Consider the following 17,575-nt stretch of genomic DNA (forward strand, 5'->3'; position numbering starts at 1 on the left):
ACCCAGTTTTCATCTTTGAAAAGTTAGAATAATTCTGAACTGCTAGAATGCAGAATGTGAGAATGCAATCTAGTATTATATTTAAAAAAGCAGCTACTTTATTTAAAAAGAGATTCATTTTGCATCTCACTAGCCTGTGGGTTTCTTTTTTAGCCTTCATTTTAAAAATATCCTACTGTCTATTATAATCCTTGTTGGTCTGGGTGATGGAGAGGAAACTCTGGAATAATTAAAGCATTGTTGATTTACGCCAACTTGTTCATTCCAGTGGAAGCCATTTGCCAAATAGTTGAATACAGACAAATGAATTCTAGAAAATCATTTTATTCTAGGACTCAGAGTGGCATGCTTGCTCTGGCCAAAATCTATTTGAATAGTGCTGTGCAATTAGTTTGATGTCAAGAGAACTATCATGACAAAGAGTGAGGGTGGGGAATCAAAAAAGAAAGGGTAGAAAGAAATGGCTCCAACTCAATGTCTAGTACAAATATAGACAGAGACTGGGTTTTTTAAAGCTGTTCCTCACCACACTTCCCATCCTCTAGTTTTCAAATAAGACTCCTAAACAATGTTATTGTCTCTGTTTTGTTTGTCTCTTGGACATACTTTTTATGCATCAAAAGCTCTTGGATTCCATATAGGATGAGGTCTTAACATGAGATGGACGTATTATGAGCTATATATTAAGAGCTCTTCATACATAGATACAGCAAGCCCTCGATATCTGCGGGCTTGCCATCTGTGGATTTAATCATCCATGAATGGCAAGCTTTCAATGGGAGTGCATACACACATCCATGTTAGTGGCCACGCACATGTTGTGTCCACCATTGAAATCAGTGGGACTCGATGTCCCATGTTTTTCTTTATCCGGGGGGGGGGGGGTTGTTGTTGTCTGGAACAGATCCCCTATGGATATGAATGGATCCCTCATGGACTCTGTCTGCATGGACCAAATAAAACATCCTTCCTGTTCCCACCATGACTAGTCCAAACAATGCAGGGCCAACCCTCAATTCTAGTGCAAACTGTCTGGATAACATCCAGACAGTTCAGCACTGAACCCAGCATATAACCTTACTATGCTTTTTAAAAACTCACCTTTTCCTTCAGATCTTCCCAGTTATAAGTTCCCAGAGGATTTGGAGCCCACCATTGCAATGCCTGGCAGCTGTATAGAACTCATCCCACCATGCCTCCGCTACTGATGAGAGTAGCTCACTCTGAGGTCAGAATGAGGCACCTAGCTGTGTGATCAATACTGGATGCCTTATTTTGACTTCAGAGTGAGTGACTCTTGCCAGAGCCAGCAGCACCAAGTGGGACATATGTACAGATAGCCACCTAGTGTCATAATGGTAGTGGCCAACTAAAGGGAGGAAGTCAGGGCAGCTCCAGGACCAGAATACTCTGAGCTGCTCTTGGTATATTCTGGCTCATAGAAAACCCACCTGGAAAGCCAATTCTTAAGCAAGGGATTGAAAGACTATTTAATATGCTAGTTATTAAATCCATTAAGTACCTCTTTCATATTCTGCTGTCAATGCAGATTTTTATTCTGGATTTGTTTTCTGTCTGTCAACTTTGGTCAACATGATGCATTTTCCACTTTCATTGTTTCCAAAACTGCATTACTTTTCAGACGTTCAAACTGCAGAAGACAGGCAATTAAATGAGAAAAAATCAACCTATATCCAGATGCTCTAGTGTGACTAGGTTTGTAGACTGAATTTACTAAAAGTAATTGCAGTGTCCAGTATTAAAGCAAGACAATGAACGTTTGAAATATAGTCATTCCAATAGTACTTAGCATCTGTCTTTATTAAATGAGAAAATGTTAAGGAAGTTAGAGGAGAGTGGCTATACTTGAAGGGCCCAACCTCTAGGTATTGACAGTACAGATTACAAAAGGAAGTCATATGCTACACCAGAGAAATCTTGATTAATTTATCCTTCATCCCTCTGGGTCAATTCATCTGTGCCCTTATCAGAGCATAGATACATTATTTTTTTCTGGGTTTGGGGGGGGGGGGGGAGAGCATGCTTAAAGGGAAAAAAAATAAGAATAGCATCATTACAGTTTAGTGCTGTAACTCTAGGGACTGAGCAAATATAGCATCTCTTCATTAATCTCTTAATTTTATCTCTTAGCTTTTCCTTCAGAGTGTAATATAGAAGCACATTGCACATGATGTTAAGTATGTAATGTAGCTCTGTTACTTTCACAAATGTGAGCAGAGGTGGCTGCAGCATCAGTTAGGATTAAGACCACAGAGAATTATTTTTTAAAAAGCTTTGTTCATCTGATTTAATCTTTATTAAAATGCCACTAGCTGCTGCCTGGTTTAAGAGAGAACTCCCATTCAGTGGTGTTCCCAACTTTGATCTCCTCCTGCAGCTGAGAGATGAGGAAAAATTCTCAAGTTAGCAAAACTCAAGGGTTTGGGTTTTTTTGTTGTTGTTGTTTTTTTGGTCATGCTTTGCTACTTACTGTTGAAGGTATCTCTGGGTGTGATTTTTCTGTCTCTGAGATCACAATGAACAGTATTATTTTAATGGGCAATTGCTGCTGTTTCTATTTTGATATTGCATAGTTTAAAAACTATTAACATATAGCTATAGGTTATTTATTTTATTCTTACATTCCTGTCAAATATTTTCTGCAAAAAACACCTTGCTATGGAATTATGGGAATTGTAGTGTATAGGGGCACCAGAGTAAAGCCTTTATTAGCTATTTGATTGTTTCTTGTCCAGTACATTTCTCCTTATGTTTGTGGTCCCTTAGAAATAACTAGAGGGACATCTGCTGGAAAGAACAGGCAGTTAGGAAGGAGGATCAAGCACTCTTCCTGCCCCTGCTTAGTATTCTCAGTGCATCCTAGCAGCCACAGTATGCTTCCCTCGTAACAGCTAGTTATAATCACAACATCTGACACATCATAACATTGCTCCTTTAAAAAGCCAGTTTCATAATGGGCAGAACCAATAAATCACTTAATGTAATTCAGTGCTTAGAGTTTTGGATGAGAGTTTGGGAGATCAAGGTTCTAGTTTCCACTGAGCTATGAAACCTAGTGAGTCACCTTGGGCCAGTTATACACTCTCATCCTGAGCCACCTTACAAGGCTAATGTGAGGATAAAATGGTGAGAACGAGAGGTATGTGTACTATGTTGAACTTGTTGAAGGAAAGGCAGAAAGGTATAAAACAAGCAAATTGAAGCAGGTAGAATAAATGGTAATCAAATAGTAGTTTGCTTTAGGTTTAATTTTATCTGTTGGCAAACAGGAACACTACTTCACTTTTGCCATGTTGTTTACAGTAAATTTGCCAGGACCTTTCACTGTAATCAAGTTGCTTTTAATTTTTTGAATCCTCTTCCCAGGCTTGGTCTAGAAAGGAGTGCAACAGCTAAAGAAGCCTTGGATGTAATTGTTTCCCTCTTGGAAAAGCATGGGCAAGGTGGAAATTATTACGAAGATGGGAGTTCGTGCCATGCGTTCCAGAGTGCTTATCTGATTGTAGACAGAAAAGAATCTTGGATACTGGAGACTGTTGGGAAATACTGGGCAGCAGAAAAGATTACAGGTCTGTTTTAAGTTTTATCCCAAGCAACAATTTATACATATGCAAACCTCTTGTGATGGTGACTCAAGGATTTATTTCTTTTACATTTCTGTGCCATGCAATAACTGCATTTCTCCAGATGTTTACAAACTAGATGGCAAAACCACACAGCATAAAAATAAGACATAGACGTGACCTAACATAAAATAGTCACAGAATAAACCAGCAACAGAGGCAATATATCGATATTGGAATCCATGTCTGTCTGTCTGTCTGTCTGTCTGTCTATCTATCTATCTATCTATCTATCTATCTATCTATCTATCTATCTACTATTTGTTTTTATTTTTTCACTGTTAAGGCCATTTATCCTTATTATTTCTGGATTGTAATATATCACTTAAAACAAGTGTTTTATTGTTCTGATTTTGGACATAATATCTGGAAGTTTCTGTCATGCTGTCTATTTGATTGATTGATTTATTTTTTTGGGTCAGGAACTTGACATTTTTCACTTACAGAAATCTAACCCAGGTTTTCTTGACAAGACTTGTTCAGAAGGGGTTTGCCTTTGCTTTCCTGTGAAACTTTGACTTTGACTTGCCCAAGGTCACCCATTGAGATTCCATGGCCAAGCAGGGATTTGAATCCTGGTCTCCAGAGTAGTACAACACCCAAATCACTCCACCATCCTGGTTCCCTCCTTTGGCATAACAAAATGCAAACTGGATTTAGCTGAAATTGGTTTCTTGAAATAAATAGCATGCATGAGATCACATTTTTTAAAAAAACCTTCACATTTTGATGTATACCTTTTTTCCTAGAGGGAGTAAAGTGCATTTGCAACCAGATTTCCTTAACCACAAAAATTGATGCAGAGCATCCTGAGCTTAGGAGTTACGCAGAAAGTCAAGGATGGTGGACCACAGATACAGAGTTCAACTTTGCTCAAGTGTTTTCTCAATGTGATAATCATTCAGATTGTTGTTTGGGGAAGGACAGCCTAGAAAAGCAAGAAGGTAATCTGATCTGTTCTCCTCTTCCTCCTCCGCATTTTTTAAGGTCATTGTTTGTAGCCCCAAATGTGAAGGGTGGGTGAGGCTTCATTTCAACTCTTGGGATGTTTGCAGAATTCCTTCATCGTAGAACAAGATTGCATTGACAATTGTTGAAGTTATTCTAGACAGAATATACTTATAAGGGATGGATGTGCATAGCCGTATGTGTGAAAGAGAGATTGTGGAATGGAGAACTATTGTTCCCTTAGTCCCATGGAACAACTTCTTTCTATCTAGGGCAGAGTTGGGAACTTTGGGGCCCACAGGCCATATGTGACTAGCCATGGCTCCCAGGATGCCTTCACAGCCCTACACCATCACAGATTTATTTTCTGCCACCAAAATAGAGAATCAGGTCTCACAAACCTCCAGATGTGAGATCCTCCATTTTAAGACTTTGGGGGCAGGGGAAGAGGCCATTGGGAAGTCTGAAACAGCCTTTTTCCAAAACTACCTGTCAGATTAGTTCCACTTTTGAGAAAATGGGCAGATGCAGCCTACAGGAGTCCCAGGAGTTTGAAAATAGGGACATCCTTTTGACTGTGGTAGTTTGCCATTGCCTGTTCTAGTATCCTTCATTGTTTCAGTAGTAACAGAGGTTTAATTACTATTTAAGACAAGAGGAAAAAACAGATGAGAAATCACTGTTTAAAGGTCTGAGCAGTAGTTTAGTTGGTTTGTAACACTATAAGTGCTGGGTTGGATTTTCATGGTTTCATATCAGAAAGAGGTGACTTTGCACACAGGGAGGCTCATGCTAGGAATCTCACTGCAAACTGTCACATTAAAAGTCGTTGTTGCAACTACTTCAATCCCACTGCAGTGGGATTTCCCCTTTCTCATCAAGAGAGGGAATAGCAATATTTCCCTGTGTATCACTACTTTTAATGTGGCCAGAGGTGTAGCTACGGGGAGAGGGAATGAAGATACTGCCCCCCATATGTATTCTGCACTCAATGAAAATTGCTAGCATTTGAACATTCAGGTGAGCATGCAGTTTAGGCATTAAAAAAGGGGGTAGGCAGAGTGATCAAGGGAATGTGAACTCAATGAATGTAAAAGTTCTAAATCTGATTGATATTTCATGTCTTATTCTGTGCAATGCTGAGAGCCACAGAAAAATAATCATTTGGAGGCGATTCTTATTGGGGCTAAATGCCCTCATTTTGCTGCTTTCTTAGTAAACCCTGAGTGGCAGTTTTGGGGTGGGGAAGGTACCAAGAGTTGCAAAAAAAGGTCTCCCCTATTTTGGCTCACTCTTACTCTAAACCCAGATTTACCACCCAATTAAGAATCATGTTCTTGCTTAATGTTTTGATTTCTGTTGTTTCCCCTGCAGGCAGCATCACTGTGCAAACAATGATTGATGTCTTGCGTGATAAGTCCGGTGGTATATGTGTGGATTCAGAATATTTTCTTACTACTGCAAGCATGATATCCGTATTACCTCAGAATCATAGTTCCCCATGCATCCATTATTTCACAGGCACACCTGACCCATCAAGGTAAGTTTTTAGAATTTCTGGCCATCCAGCTGCTGTTTTTGTTTTGTTTTTAAGTCTCAAGAATGAACATGTAGTTCAGCAACTTTAAAATTAAATCTGGCAGACTTTTGTTCACTGATGCAAAGTTACTCAAAGGGCTTCTTCATTGCCTTGAACCCATATTTGCAAGTGCTGCCTTAAGACTAGAAGGGAAGAGGCAAGTTTGAAAGGCAGGCCCATGAGCTAGTAAACTGATCAGCTACCTTGGTTTAAGTGCAGGCATAATAGCATGGTGCAGTCGGCCTTTGCCTGACTGAAATCAGGTTGATTCAGAAAATTCAAGCTTTCAAAACAGAAACCTTTTAAAGAATGGCCTGAGGTGCTATATTGTTTTAATGTATTTAAAACATTTTTATCTTTTTAAAGTATTTGATATTTTAATATGTAATTTGTTTATATTATTGAAGTAATTTATTTCTATTTTAATGTACACTTGTCCCTCCACATTTGTGATTTGACTTTTGCGGATTTGATTATTCACAGAATGTATTAATATGTTCTCTAGGGATATCTAGGTCCTCCAGCACAACTCCGTGGTCAACATTAATCAAAAATCACACTGAAGGACTTAGAGATTCCTAGAGAGAACATTCCACTAGGCATTTGTAGCTCCTCCAACGTAATTCTTTGGTCAATGTCTGGCAGATGTTGACCACAGAACTGCACTAGAAGACCTAGAAATTCCTAGAGAGGTGTTCTCTTAGGTAAAAACATAGTGTTTTTGTTATTTGTGGTTCTTCCACTTTCCCGGGAAAGTGACCTTAATGCCAGCAAATGTGGAGAGACCACCTGTACTTTTTTGTATGTTTTTGTTTTTTAATGTTGTAAGCCACCTTGAATCCCAATCTTGAGAAGAGTGGGATATAAATAAATATGTTGTTGTTGTCTTGGACTACAACCTGGAACAGACTCACCACACTATTGACACAGAAACCACTAGCTACCACTGAGCAAACTCTTTAACATATCTTCCACATAAACAAAATGGAAGGAAAATAAAATAGATCTGCAAAGAGAAGCAGAATTAATTTAACTTGCATTTTCCTGACTTTTTGAGGAAAGCTTTACATTAGTTGAATAATTCTTACTATCATAATTATCAAAGCATAGCTGAGAGAGGCATATATTTTGTCCCACTCACTGCAGTTTAGATCTGCTTAATAATTCAAAAAGCTTGCAAAATTTGAATTCATTTCAAATGTACATCTTTTAAGAAGTTCATTATTTTAAATAAAAATGCCTATGAATTCCAGATACTAGTTCTTCTTATGCACAAAATGTATTACAGATCTTATGCAGATGATCCAGAGTAAAAAGGACAAAGAAGATTTTAATATTAGTCTGAACATATGTATAGACGTTCTCCTGAAAATATCTATATTGTCTTGTACATGTTGCTAAACACAGCCAGTATCTCCTCCGGTTGTGCAGAACAGCTCTGCATAGAAGGTTGCAGGATTAAAACTCTATTTATTTGCTGACATAAAATGGCACTCATCCTATAAAGTGGCACTCAATTATCTAAGGATTTGAGTAACAAAACAGCAAAAGAAAGGGACTTGATCCCTGACAACCAAAATAAAGAGTAGGCCTGGAAGATAAATGAAGGATGGGAGTGGAGGTAATAAGGGGAACAGTATATCTTAAATAAATTAAATCTTTCTTATGTCCTTGAATTGCTATAAATGCTTATTTGATGCAGTTTATACATCCAAGTTTATAGGGCTTTTTAAAATATATGTTTTTCTGTTTTAAACAAGCACACAGAATTGCTAGATGACAATATAATATGTTCCTTATTACTAACTAGTAATGCATCTTTTCTTTTTCAGGTCCATATTTAAGCCTTTCATCTTTGTTGATGATGTGAAATTAGTACCAAAAATTCAGTCTCCTTGTTTTGGTAGTAATGATCCTGCAAAAAAGGTTCCCCGGTTCCAGGAGAAACCAGATCGGAGACATGAACTGTACAAAGCACATGAATGGGCCCGATCAGTCATGGAGAACGAGGAGGTAAGCTCTGTGCAATTAATGCTATGAAAATACACCAGTGGTAAATTCATGAAAACAATTTTTCTAACGTGTTTCTTTTCTTTCTTGAAATGTATGCATGTTATTTTTTAGGTCACAGTAAACTTTCAAAGGAGAGTATGTCTCCTGCAGATGTCTAAGTGGGATATCTGTAACATCTCTCAGTGGTAGTATTCTAAATGCAGGATGGGAGTGGAGGTAATAAGGGGAACATTCAAACACCTGTTTCCATATTACAGCACTGCAAATCAGGAAGTAGTATGCCATGATATTTCTGAAAATGCAGTTCAGATGTACATTTATCCATTGCATCTATGCCACTCTTCAGTTAGCAGGGCTACCAGAATAGCTTGCATAAAATGAAGTCATCACTGTTCTGTAATAAAATAAACCTATTACAGGACCATAAATGGTACAGCTGAAACTATCCCCAGAGTCTGTTGAAGGGATGGGAGGGCAGGGGAAGAGGAGGAACAGGCGTGTGCTCCTATTGTACTCTTATTGAAGTAACGGATGACACGCATGCCCACAGAGAGAGCTCTGCATGCCAGACAGGGCACATGTGGCATAGGTTCTCCACCATTGTCCTACTCCATTTCACCTAGCATAAATCTCCACTGGCAGAGTTATGCTATGCTATAGCTCTATGCAGCACTGTACAGAATGCCACCATAGCACAATGTATGATAAACACTGAATGCATATAGCTTTTTTTTTTTAGATTGTAAGCCTGAGGGCAGGGAACCGTCCAATTAAAAAATATTGTATGTACAGCACTGTGTAAATTTACAGCACTTTATAAATAAAGGTTAATAATAATAATAATAATAATAATAATAATAATAATAATAATTTACTCCATTGCACAATGTGTAATACTGAGAGGCAGTTCATACTGGGTGAGCTTGGGCAAGTCCCATGCTCTCAGCCTCAAGGGGAGGCAATGGCAAACCTCCTCTGAACAAATCTTGCCAAGAAAATCGCATGATAGATTTGCCTTAGGGTTGCCATAAGTCATAAACCACTTAAAAGCACACTCGTGCGTGCACACACACAGACTATTCATGCAGCATGCTGCTGGATACATAATTTCCCCACAAGCCTAGTTAGGGCCAGGGCTCATTATAAGCTTTTGGTCCTAGTGGTTTAACTTCCCCACATATTTGGCAGCTTGGCTAGCATGGTATGTACCATCTACAAATTTAAGATCTGCAAAGGATTATTGACAGTTCCACCAACTTGTAAGGCTTTGTCAAGGCTGTGAGCCTTTCATGATCTGGCTCTGCATTTGTGGAACAGCCTTTATTTGCACCTCTGAGTGGAGGAGGATCTGAACCTCATCTGTAAAGGGTTGAAGACCTTCCTCTTTGATTCACCAGATTAAGTAACTGAGCGTGCTTAAGATGGCCAAGATGGGCAATGACTGAGGAAGATTTTGTTTTTGTATTTAGCATATTAGTTTAGTATTTTATAGTGTGGTGCTTTATTGTTCACTTTTTATTGTACATTATATGTTCTGATGTACCACTCTTTGGTGGAAAGGATGTTATGAATAAGTGTTGTTGTTGTTGTTATCTTACTCCCACATATACAGTTGGCCCTCCTTATACATGGATTTTTAATACATTGATTCAAGCATCCATGTCTTGAAAATATTCAAAAAAAAGTAAAAATTTCAAGTATCAAACCTTGATTTTTTCATTTTATATAAGGGACACCATTTTGTTATGCTATTGTATTTAATGGGACTTGAGCATACAGATTTTGTTATTCACGGGGGTTCCTGGAACTAAAGCCCAGCAGATAACAAGGGTCCACTGTATCACCAACAGGATTCTGTCCTGTCCATACAGTAGGAAAGATAGTGTAGAGCTATATCCTTGCAGAATGGGGAACTGCAAAACAGCCACTTTTCTGTGCTCCTTCCTAAAATCATGGTAGTATAAAAGAGGCACAGGCATGCATCCCTAGAGCTGCAGTGAATATCCTTGGCAGGAGCATTTGCTGCTTGATTACCCTCAGACCAACACAAGGCTCCCAAAGATCACTTTGGAGTTGCACCTCAATGGAGCAACTGAGTAAGTTCTGGCATCAAGGAAGGCTTTAGGATATTAGGATGTGTGGGCAGAATGTACTATACTCAGACTAATCAGCTATCACTTGCCAGGTTTAAATTACTTCTCAGCAAATGTATGCCTTACTGGTCTTGGGCTCCATTTTTTGATGGTGAATTATATATACTTAGTTGATTTGTCCAGTGACTGAAAAAGGAATATTACTAACATTGCTTATTCTGCTGGGACAAGGCTGAAAGCTTATTAAAAAAAATTTTTTTCAAATGATAACCTCTGAAAATCAGAGGGAACAGCTGTCCTAATTAAAACAAATGTTCGTTAAAATCTTAACTGATCCACCTGATATTGTTTAGTTTGTCTTGAGAAGCAAAATAAATGGTCATTGATATTTTTAAAGCAAATGCTCAGTTTCTTTCTATGCTATTTTATATTTATCAGACAATTTTAAATCTGTGATTAAACAGCTTCCCCTTACATACTTCTGTCACTCGAAAGAAGCATCAAATAAAATGGGCAAAAATACCTCTGGATAAAATTGTAGGTAATTGTATTGCATTCAAGTTCTACTTAAGTAATCTGATACAGTTGCTGTGGCTGAGCTGCTGAACCTGTGGGCCAGCTACCATCATCTTTCGGCAAATACATGAGGGAAATGCAAACTTTCCTCATCCCATACATTCTTTGAAGTAACATGGATAGAACAGCTCATTCTGAATTGAGATGGCCAGGATTCTCAGTGTTGGACTATGGTTTGGTTATGTCTCCTGGTAATTTACCCATGGATCCATATACATTTTCACGGAATTCACAGTGTATGTCACTTCAAAGATGTTTCCTATTGTCCATTGTTTTTCTTAGGATAAAGGTGAGAAACTAAGAGCAACCATGTTGGACCTTGAAAGGCAAGGACTGGAAGCAATGGAGAGCATCCTAACCAGCTCAGAGATTCTTGATCCTTCTGAAGTTGTGGACCTTTTCTATGACTGTGTTGACACAGAAATTAAATTCTTCAAGTGAAGTGAGTCCTTTTCATACTTCCATCTTCATATTCTGACATCAACAACTATTGTTACAAACGTAAATAATCTTAGGTGCTTAGTTTGATTCCTCTGCACCTCATTCCTAAATCTGCACTCACTTCATGAGCAGTGCTCCATTTTTTGACAATGACGTGAATGAGAATCCCATCATTTAAAAGTTGTGAATGTTTTGTTAAGTCTCCAAATAAATTTGGACATTTCTGCATACACATATTCATCCTACATTTAGAACTGTGTTTGAAATAAACAGTAAATACTAAAGTTTTACTTTTTTCTCATTTCAGTGATCATAGACACTGTTAGCTTTTGCTTAGAAGACCATAAAGTTCTTCAGGCCTTGAAAGATAATCTTGCCATATTGCTGAATTTGGGAGGAAATTGTCATCTTTCTAGAGAGGTGTTCCTCAGAACTGTATCCAGTTAACACATTCCTTTCCCGTCTCCCCATTTTGTGTTGTCCTCTGTGTCTTGTCACATGAAAGCATTCACTGACTGGTTCAATCATGATATGCATGCTGGCTAATGTAATGCAGAATGCTTTGAGTCATTCACTCAAGAGAACTTAAAGCAATGAAAAAGCAGAGTCCATAATATTGCATTTCAAATTCGGCAGTTCCCCAGGAGAATTTCCTTTCCAACTTTTATTAAAAATCAAGATTGAAAAAAAAATGTACCAGATGCATATGTGTTCCAAAAGAATATTTTTACAAAGAAATAATGAGTTTTAAAACAGCCCCTTGCTTATAACTTTTAGCAAAGGAATACCGCCTCGCTTGTTCTAATTTTAGGTTAACTGAGCTTGGTAGATCTTTAAAAATTAGCAGTTGTCTCACTTGCTTCTGCCTCAACCCCCCCCCCCCCCCCCACTTTCCGTGCATCAAGCTGTGCAGGTTATGTTTACATAATCAATTTTCCCTAAGTGCTTTTTTGAAGGATATATATAATGACTGCAAACTTTCCCGAGTATTTAGAGAGCGAGAGAGAAAGAGAGGTTTCCTTCTGAAGGAAAAATCAACAGCAAGAATTTGTCTGCAGGCAGCAAGCTAAGAATGGTCAGAATTAGTGCTACTTGTTTATACCTTAGAAAAATCTACTCAGCTGGTACATCAGTGTTACAACTGAAATGACATAACATATTAATGTATTTGTACCTATGCTATTTCCACATAGTTTAATAAAGACATGGTCACAACATAGCCCTAAGATTGGGGGAACTTAATTTCAAATGGATTCCCTTGATTCTGTGGCAAATCCATCACAGAGGCTCTCTATATGAACTACTAGGGTGATTGACTGGACCTACTGCATTTCCCAGCAGCCTCTTTGTGACATCCTTCTCCTTGAAACCTCCCCTATAGAAACTATTGATGTTATGAAGGCAGAAGAAACACAGATAAGGGCCTTATCCTTGTCAGGAAGGGGGCTGATTATAAGGATTCCCACTTTTACTGGTCAGTATTGTTCCTGTGATCAAACTCTGGTTCTTGGTTGTTCCTTCACAAGGATTCTTGCCTTTGTCTCTCTCTAAAAATGCTGTCACAGAATCCCTTCCCTCAAGCTGTAACTTTTCATAGGAGTGAAGTTTCCTGTTGGTGTCAACTTGATATTGGAATGCATGGAGACATTATTTTTGGCAGGCTCCACCACAAATCATTATGTGGTGAGTTTAGCAATAGCTGTATGCATCTGTGTCTACCCTTATTGAATAACATTTCACTGGAATGTCAGGAGCCTGTTTGTGTGCCTAGTCAGTGAGTGTGTAGAAGGTACAGGGCGCTCATTCCAACCCTGGCCTTACTATCTCTTTGAGTGAGGAGGTTCATTGAGATGAAGGCACTTAAAACACAATATGTTTAGCTGGGATCGTAATAATGCAGGTTTCTTGGTTGCACAGGACATTTAACCATGTTCTCTGCAAACCCCACATTAAGGTCTTCAGTCCTTTGGCAAAAAGGACACAAAGGACTCATATATGTGATTCAATTGGCCTTATTTCACAGCCATGTAATGTCTTCACTGAGTATCTTACAAGTGCTAGTTGGGAAGGTAGTAACTTTCTGTAAGCTTATTTCTGTCTGAGAGTTCATTACATAGCTGTATAACTTCACAGTTGTACAACAAACCTGAAATGTTAATGTGAAATATACATACACATGCCTTTTCCTCTAATAGGAAACCAAATGGACTAATCCACAGGCGTTACGAAATTTGAATTGATCTGTTAAATTGAATGAGGATAAATGTAACATCCCCTCAATTTTGTATCTTGATCCATTCCATTTTCCTTGTGTGCTTTGCTTTCTATCAAATGATTCTAGATTACATCCAAGTTCAGTTTTCTGTTAGTTGAAATGTAGAGTCTTTGCTCTAAATTGTGATGAGAAAAATGTGGTTCTCTTAATGTTGCTGGAGTACAATTTCCAGCATCCCAAGCCAACGGGGGGAGTTTCAGTTTAACATTTGGAAGTCAACATAATTCCCAGTCCTGCTCTACTGCCATTGTATTTGAGTTCTTAAAAAAACAAAAAACAACCAAGGTATATAGTGGTAGATGGGATGAAATAACCACAAATATGAAGATATTAAATAAATGTGATCAGAACTGAGAACTGATGCTGCTGCTCCTGTAGTTCAAACACATCAGAATTTTGTATCATCAAGTTAACTGCACCATTATAACTGTTAAGCTGTTTTGAAGCAAAGTGTTATGGAATGACACATATAACTAATTAGTAAATACAATTTTTGAAAGTGATCCAGGCAGTTAAGGAGGATGGCTCCTTCTATATGTGCTTCCACTTATTTGGAGAGTCAGCCTTTTTCTCTTGGTTTTTCTGAGATATCATCATGAAGCCCATGTAAATGCAAATGTGAGACATTCAAAGGCATTTGAACTTAAGGGGACTTTGTGAACATAAGGTGTGGAGGCAAGTAATGGGAAGCTGTCTTCTGTAAAATAAAATGTAATGTTTATAAGCTATTTCAGGTATGCCACAAAATTTGGTCACACCTGTCTCCCCCAGGTAATACAGAAATGTCCAGCATCCACTTGAATCAAAATTCGCAAATCTTTGTTTACATATTTCTTGTGGAAACTAGTATGTATGAAGAGTTTGTATTATCTAGGATTGATGTCTTAGTAGGGCAATGCTGATTGACAAAACTAATAAAATGGTTTCTGCACAGAATGAACTGCTGAGTGTCCAAATATGTCTTACTTTTTTATTGATATCATTTAGGCAGTTGTTGCTTCCTCTCCCAGCCACCCAACAATGAAATCTAAAGATAAAAATTAATGCACAGATACTTTCTGTTGTGTTTTAATTCAAGATTAATCAAAGCCGATGCCATAGCTATACACTCATACCACCTTTATACTGTACATGGGGGTGTTGACATATCTAGCATCATCCTCAGAAAAATACTGGCACATCAAGCAGCATGACTGAATTTTATTTGGGAAGATGCAGGAAGGACTTCATCAAAGATAAAGTTGAGAATACGTAAAAAGAAAGCATATATTTGATGAACGTCACTTTAATATTGATGTGTGAAGTAGTGAGCACCTCTAAACATGTGCAGAGTGCTTTTCCTAAGGAGTCATGTTATGGTAAGTCCAAGATTTAAATTACCAAATATAACACTGAGAACTTTGCAGAGAAGCATACTCTGAAGATAATTTAATTTACAAACCTGAATGAAAGCACTTTTAAACAACTGCCTGATTAGCATGCTCTCAATACAGAAGGAATAGGATGAAGTTAAATTTCACATGGCATTATAAGTTGAAATTGCACTATAAAATAATTTTGTGAGAGGAAAAATCAATGCATATTTCTTTTAGCTTTTAAATATTATACCAGATACTTCCAGGGCATTTCCCTAGATGATTCCTTCCCCCTGTCAGAAACAAAACAGGGAAATCCAATAGCTCTATATTCAAGAGTGTTTGTCCCCTTATTTCACAAGTAACAATGAAAAGCGATTTTGCCCAAGGAGTTAGTTGCTCACATTGATCCATTGATACAGATGCTGCTTTCCTTGTATCAACCACTACAGAAACAACTTTGTTTTTACAGCTTACAGTTCTCTGCAATGTTGTACACCCCTCCTTGAAACAAGAATGAAAATGGTATCTATGAAGAATGGCTAAGACAAAATAAATCTATATTTCCCATTGTTCCTTATATAAAGGGCAAAACATGGCAGTATACAGTATAAGTTCTGATATCCCGGTCTTAGGATGAAGCTAGGCATCACATAACAGACACATGTAAAGATTGCCTGCTGCACTTTTATTTTAATGAAATGCAATCACAGGAAGCTGTATGTATGAGAGAAAAAATAATGTCTCTGTGTGCAAGCTAGAAGCACACATGTTAATGTTCTTCTACAGTAGGTAATTAATCCTGTCTTTTAACATTTAAAATAACTCCACTTCAGTTCCCTATAACTCAGGGATGGGCAGCATGGTCCCTATTTGTTTTGCATTCTCTTGAGCCTCCCTGTTGAAATTATCTCCCTTACAACAAATTTAATTACACCCTGGAAGCCTCCTTCACATTTAACACAAGGTACATCCCACCTTGCCTTATTTTAATCAAAAATACATTTTTCTATAAATCAGGATGGGGTGATGTCAGTACTTTTTGGGGTGGAAAAGGGGCCCTTGGTTCTGCTAAAGTTGACCAATACTTACTTCATTTAAAGCAAAAGGAGTGGGAGACTGTTGAGAGGTGTAACTGCCATATAACTTTTGAGTTTGGTCCTTAGGATTTGCTGGGGAGTAGGAGGTTTAAGAAGCTACCTTGCCTTCTACAGCATCTTAAATATGTTACACCAGACTAGAACATTCACAATTACAATTTTGTCATGATAGGGCCTTCATTTGCAGATTTGCACTTCATTATTTCAGCGATCCATTTAACTTGTAAGGTATCCTCCACCTCCTATTCAAAGGGTGCATGAATCCGAGTCTGGCATGAAAGATAACAAGATGGAGTCTCTTAGGATAAATAAGATACTGTATATACTCAACTATAAGTCGACCTCGTGTATAAGTCAAGGACAGTTTTTGGGGCCAAAATTACGGATTTTGCCATGACCTGTGTGGATAAGTCGAGGGTAAAACTTGGGAGGCGCCTTCAATGTGTGAGGCATTTTGCTTCAATGTTTCAGCTTTTGTTTCATCCTTCACTCCCCAGACAGCAGTGAGCAGGAGAGGGACTCTGTTTGTTTGTTTGTTTAACAACAATTAATTGCCCAGGACTCTTTCTGTTTGGCTCAAGAAAGAAAGAAACTGCTCTCCCCATCGCATGAGGAAATCTGAAAGAGCTGCTATCACATTACCATACTGACCCGTAAATAAGTCGACCTGGGATTTTGGGTTCAATTTTTGGGCATAATTTTTTTCCTTATAGATGAGTATATATGGTAGTCTTCCAGTAAATACATATGCAGAGAGAGAGAATCTGACAGAGGACAGAATACTGCTAGTTATTTTTGCACTCACATATACATCGATGCATACATGTCATGTTCCACTAGAAAACTGTACAACTGCAATAACTGGAAAGCCACTTCAGGAAAACTGCATGAAAGGCTAGAAAGGGGTTTATAAAAGGTTACAGTATGAAGTTGTGGGGTTTTTTTAAAGGGCAAAAACCAATCCTGTTCCAACACATTAAAACAAAATACAGTTTGGAAGGAGTTCTTACATGGTAAACGAACATATAGCAGATGGAACAAGCAAGACATTTGGACATTTTCTTTTGCAAATCATTGCATACTTAACAATTATAAAATATGCCCTATGCATGTGGACTTGAACCACTTAAATTATAATGAGTACTAGACAGAATTTAAAATAAACTCAGGACAATTTGAATTCAGTTAGAATTACACTGTTTCAACCCCCAACAACCCATGCATTGTCACTCCGATCCCATCCAGCATTTATTTGTGTGCATTTTTAGCTGTATGTATTATCTGGTCATCAAAACAAGATCTTACATTTTACAATGCTACTGTTGATCCTTCCAGCAATGCTCCTGTTACCTGGATCTTTTCATCTCACTTGTGCTCTTAAGGGAGGATTGTTGGCACTATCTGTAAAAATGAGGAGAAAACTAGCCATAAAATTCATAAACCATTGCCCAATAAAAAGATCAAGTCATATTTATGACATACAGGGATACCAAGTCCAGCACCCTTTTGGTGATGTACACAAAGATAATGGGATTGTACTAATGCAACTAC

The 17,575-nt window shown here is 38.0% G+C and overlaps 2 protein-coding genes across 8 annotated transcripts in view; one reads left to right on the top strand and one right to left on the bottom strand.

Moving 5' to 3' along the window:
* SCRN1 (secernin 1) overlaps positions 1-14,505 on the top strand; it is a 33,316-nt gene extending 18,811 nt beyond the window's left edge. For 2 of the 4 annotated variants that reach the window (XM_089533019.1, XM_089533021.1), the window contains exons 4-9: positions 3,388-3,590; positions 4,394-4,588; positions 5,967-6,132; positions 8,004-8,184; positions 11,136-11,295; positions 11,602-14,505. In XM_089533019.1, coding sequence (XP_089389145.1) covers positions 3,388-3,590; positions 4,394-4,588; positions 5,967-6,132; positions 8,004-8,184; positions 11,136-11,294 — 904 coding nt within the window. In that variant the 3' untranslated portion in view covers position 11,295; positions 11,602-14,505. The remainder of the gene's footprint in view (positions 1-3,387; positions 3,591-4,393; positions 4,589-5,966; positions 6,133-8,003; positions 8,185-11,135; positions 11,296-11,601) is intronic. The other 2 variants (XM_089533020.1, XM_089533022.1) reach the window with 2 other exon arrangements.
* A 25-nt stretch (positions 14,506-14,530) lies between these two features.
* WIPF3 (WAS/WASL interacting protein family member 3) overlaps positions 14,531-17,575 on the bottom strand; it is a 48,227-nt gene continuing 45,182 nt past the window's right edge. For 2 of the 4 annotated variants that reach the window (XM_089533017.1, XM_089533018.1), the window contains one exon: positions 14,531-17,425. In XM_089533017.1, coding sequence (XP_089389143.1) covers positions 17,385-17,425 — 41 coding nt within the window. In that variant the 3' untranslated portion in view covers positions 14,531-17,384. The remainder of the gene's footprint in view (positions 17,426-17,575) is intronic. The other 2 variants (XR_016281933.1, XR_016281932.1) reach the window with 2 other exon arrangements.

Source organism: Sceloporus occidentalis, unplaced genomic scaffold (assembly GCF_023333645.1).
Source record: "Sceloporus occidentalis isolate IW3139 unplaced genomic scaffold, rSceOcc1.0.p SCAF_7, whole genome shotgun sequence".
In the NCBI taxonomy this organism is placed as follows: domain Eukaryota; kingdom Metazoa; phylum Chordata; class Lepidosauria; order Squamata; family Phrynosomatidae; genus Sceloporus; species Sceloporus occidentalis.